At 52.9% G+C, this 1,346-nt stretch overlaps 1 protein-coding gene across 1 annotated transcript; it reads left to right on the top strand.

The window, feature by feature from the left end:
• Positions 1-363: 363 nt before the first annotated feature.
• On the top strand, positions 364-1,005 carry GNI_153230 (hypothetical protein; the record flags this gene model as incomplete). The annotated part of the gene is made up of 1 exon (XM_011134531.1): positions 364-1,005. One exon carries the CDS (start codon positions 364-366, stop codon positions 1,003-1,005), a length of 642 nt encoding a protein of 213 aa, XP_011132833.1.
• Positions 1,006-1,346: the final 341 nt, after the last annotated feature.

The following is a 1,346-nucleotide window of genomic DNA, read 5'->3' as shown; positions in this document are numbered from 1 at the left end:
GTTAGTGAGACTCGGACTGAAAAAGCGCCTGTAGAAAGAACTGAAACGACTGAAGTGGTTACCGAGACACGTACTGAAGGGACGCCTGTAGAGATAGCCGGGAAGACGGAAACCGTGACTGAAATAGTGAGGAAGACAGTGCCAGTAGTAGGAGGCAAAAGGGTGGAGATTGTGACTGAAATACGAACTGAATTAACGCCAGTAGAGAGAATTAAAACTACTGAAGTGGTTACTGAGACTGAACGGCTAACTGAAACAAACAGAACCACGGAGATAGTTACAGAGACAACTGAAAGAGTGCCTGTAGAAAGAACAACTGAGACCCGTGTTTTTGAGACTAAAGCATCCACCAAAGCGGCGCCGATGGAGCGGATCGAAACGACTGAAGTACGATCTGGATCACAAGGTGGAAGGAGAGTTGGAAGGGTAGTGACGGAAGTCGTGAGCGAAACAATTCCAGTTGGTAAAAGCACGGAGATTGTGACTGAGACTGCAAGAGGGCCAGTGGAACGAACGGAGAGAACTGAGGTCATTACCGAGACGCGGTCCGAGGTACGACCTGTGAAGAGAACAGGAAGGACAGTAACGGAGGTAGTGACGGAAAGGGTCCCCGGGAGAAGGAGTGAAACCAGCAGGACAGAAAAGGGCAAAGAGAGGCGGCCTGCACACCGAGTGGTGACGGAAACGTCGCTGGGAAACAATGAGTCCGCCATCACTCAAACCGCCACACAGTCACCCGGCCGAAGAAAACCATCCGCGACCACCGCGACCAACATCGAAATCGAAACAGATCTTCTGGCTGTCGTAAAATCTAGTCCCGAAACTGTCGTCAAATCCGACGTCCAGACGCTTATCACCGAGGAAGAAAAACCTGTTTTGTTAACCGCCAATGAAGAACTCGCCGAACAGGTCATCGGTGAGCAGGTACTTGAATTCTATAATGAATACATGAAGGCATACCCCAACTCATTTGATGGCGGCAGCTCTACCGACCACAGTGTCTAACCAGCCTCACCAGCCAGCTCTTCGATCTCACTTTTTGAACAATCAATCGGGCGAACCAACGTCTCAGCAAACCCGACAACGAACCCATGTAGCTTGTCGTGGTGGCACCGACAAGCTACACTTGATCGCAACCCCACCGCAAGCCCAGGGCCGGGCATAACTCCCCTGCGGGGTTGGGGTCGGGGAAGTAACGGGGTGTCGTACCTGAACGGCGGCGATCCCGGCCGTGCAGTGCCGCGATGTTCGCACGTGCGGGACTAGCCGGGTAGTCCTTTCCGACTAGGTCTAGGCCGAGAGAAGGGCTATGGTGGCTTGTAGGTGAGGACAGAAGGGGCAGCCGC

Source organism: Gregarina niphandrodes (genome assembly GCF_000223845.1).
Source record: "Gregarina niphandrodes unplaced genomic scaffold scaffold00043, whole genome shotgun sequence".
NCBI lineage: Eukaryota > Apicomplexa > Conoidasida > Eugregarinorida > Gregarinidae > Gregarina > Gregarina niphandrodes.
The sequence above is the reverse complement of the archived record's forward strand: the minus strand, read 5'-3'. Positions and strand labels throughout refer to the sequence as shown.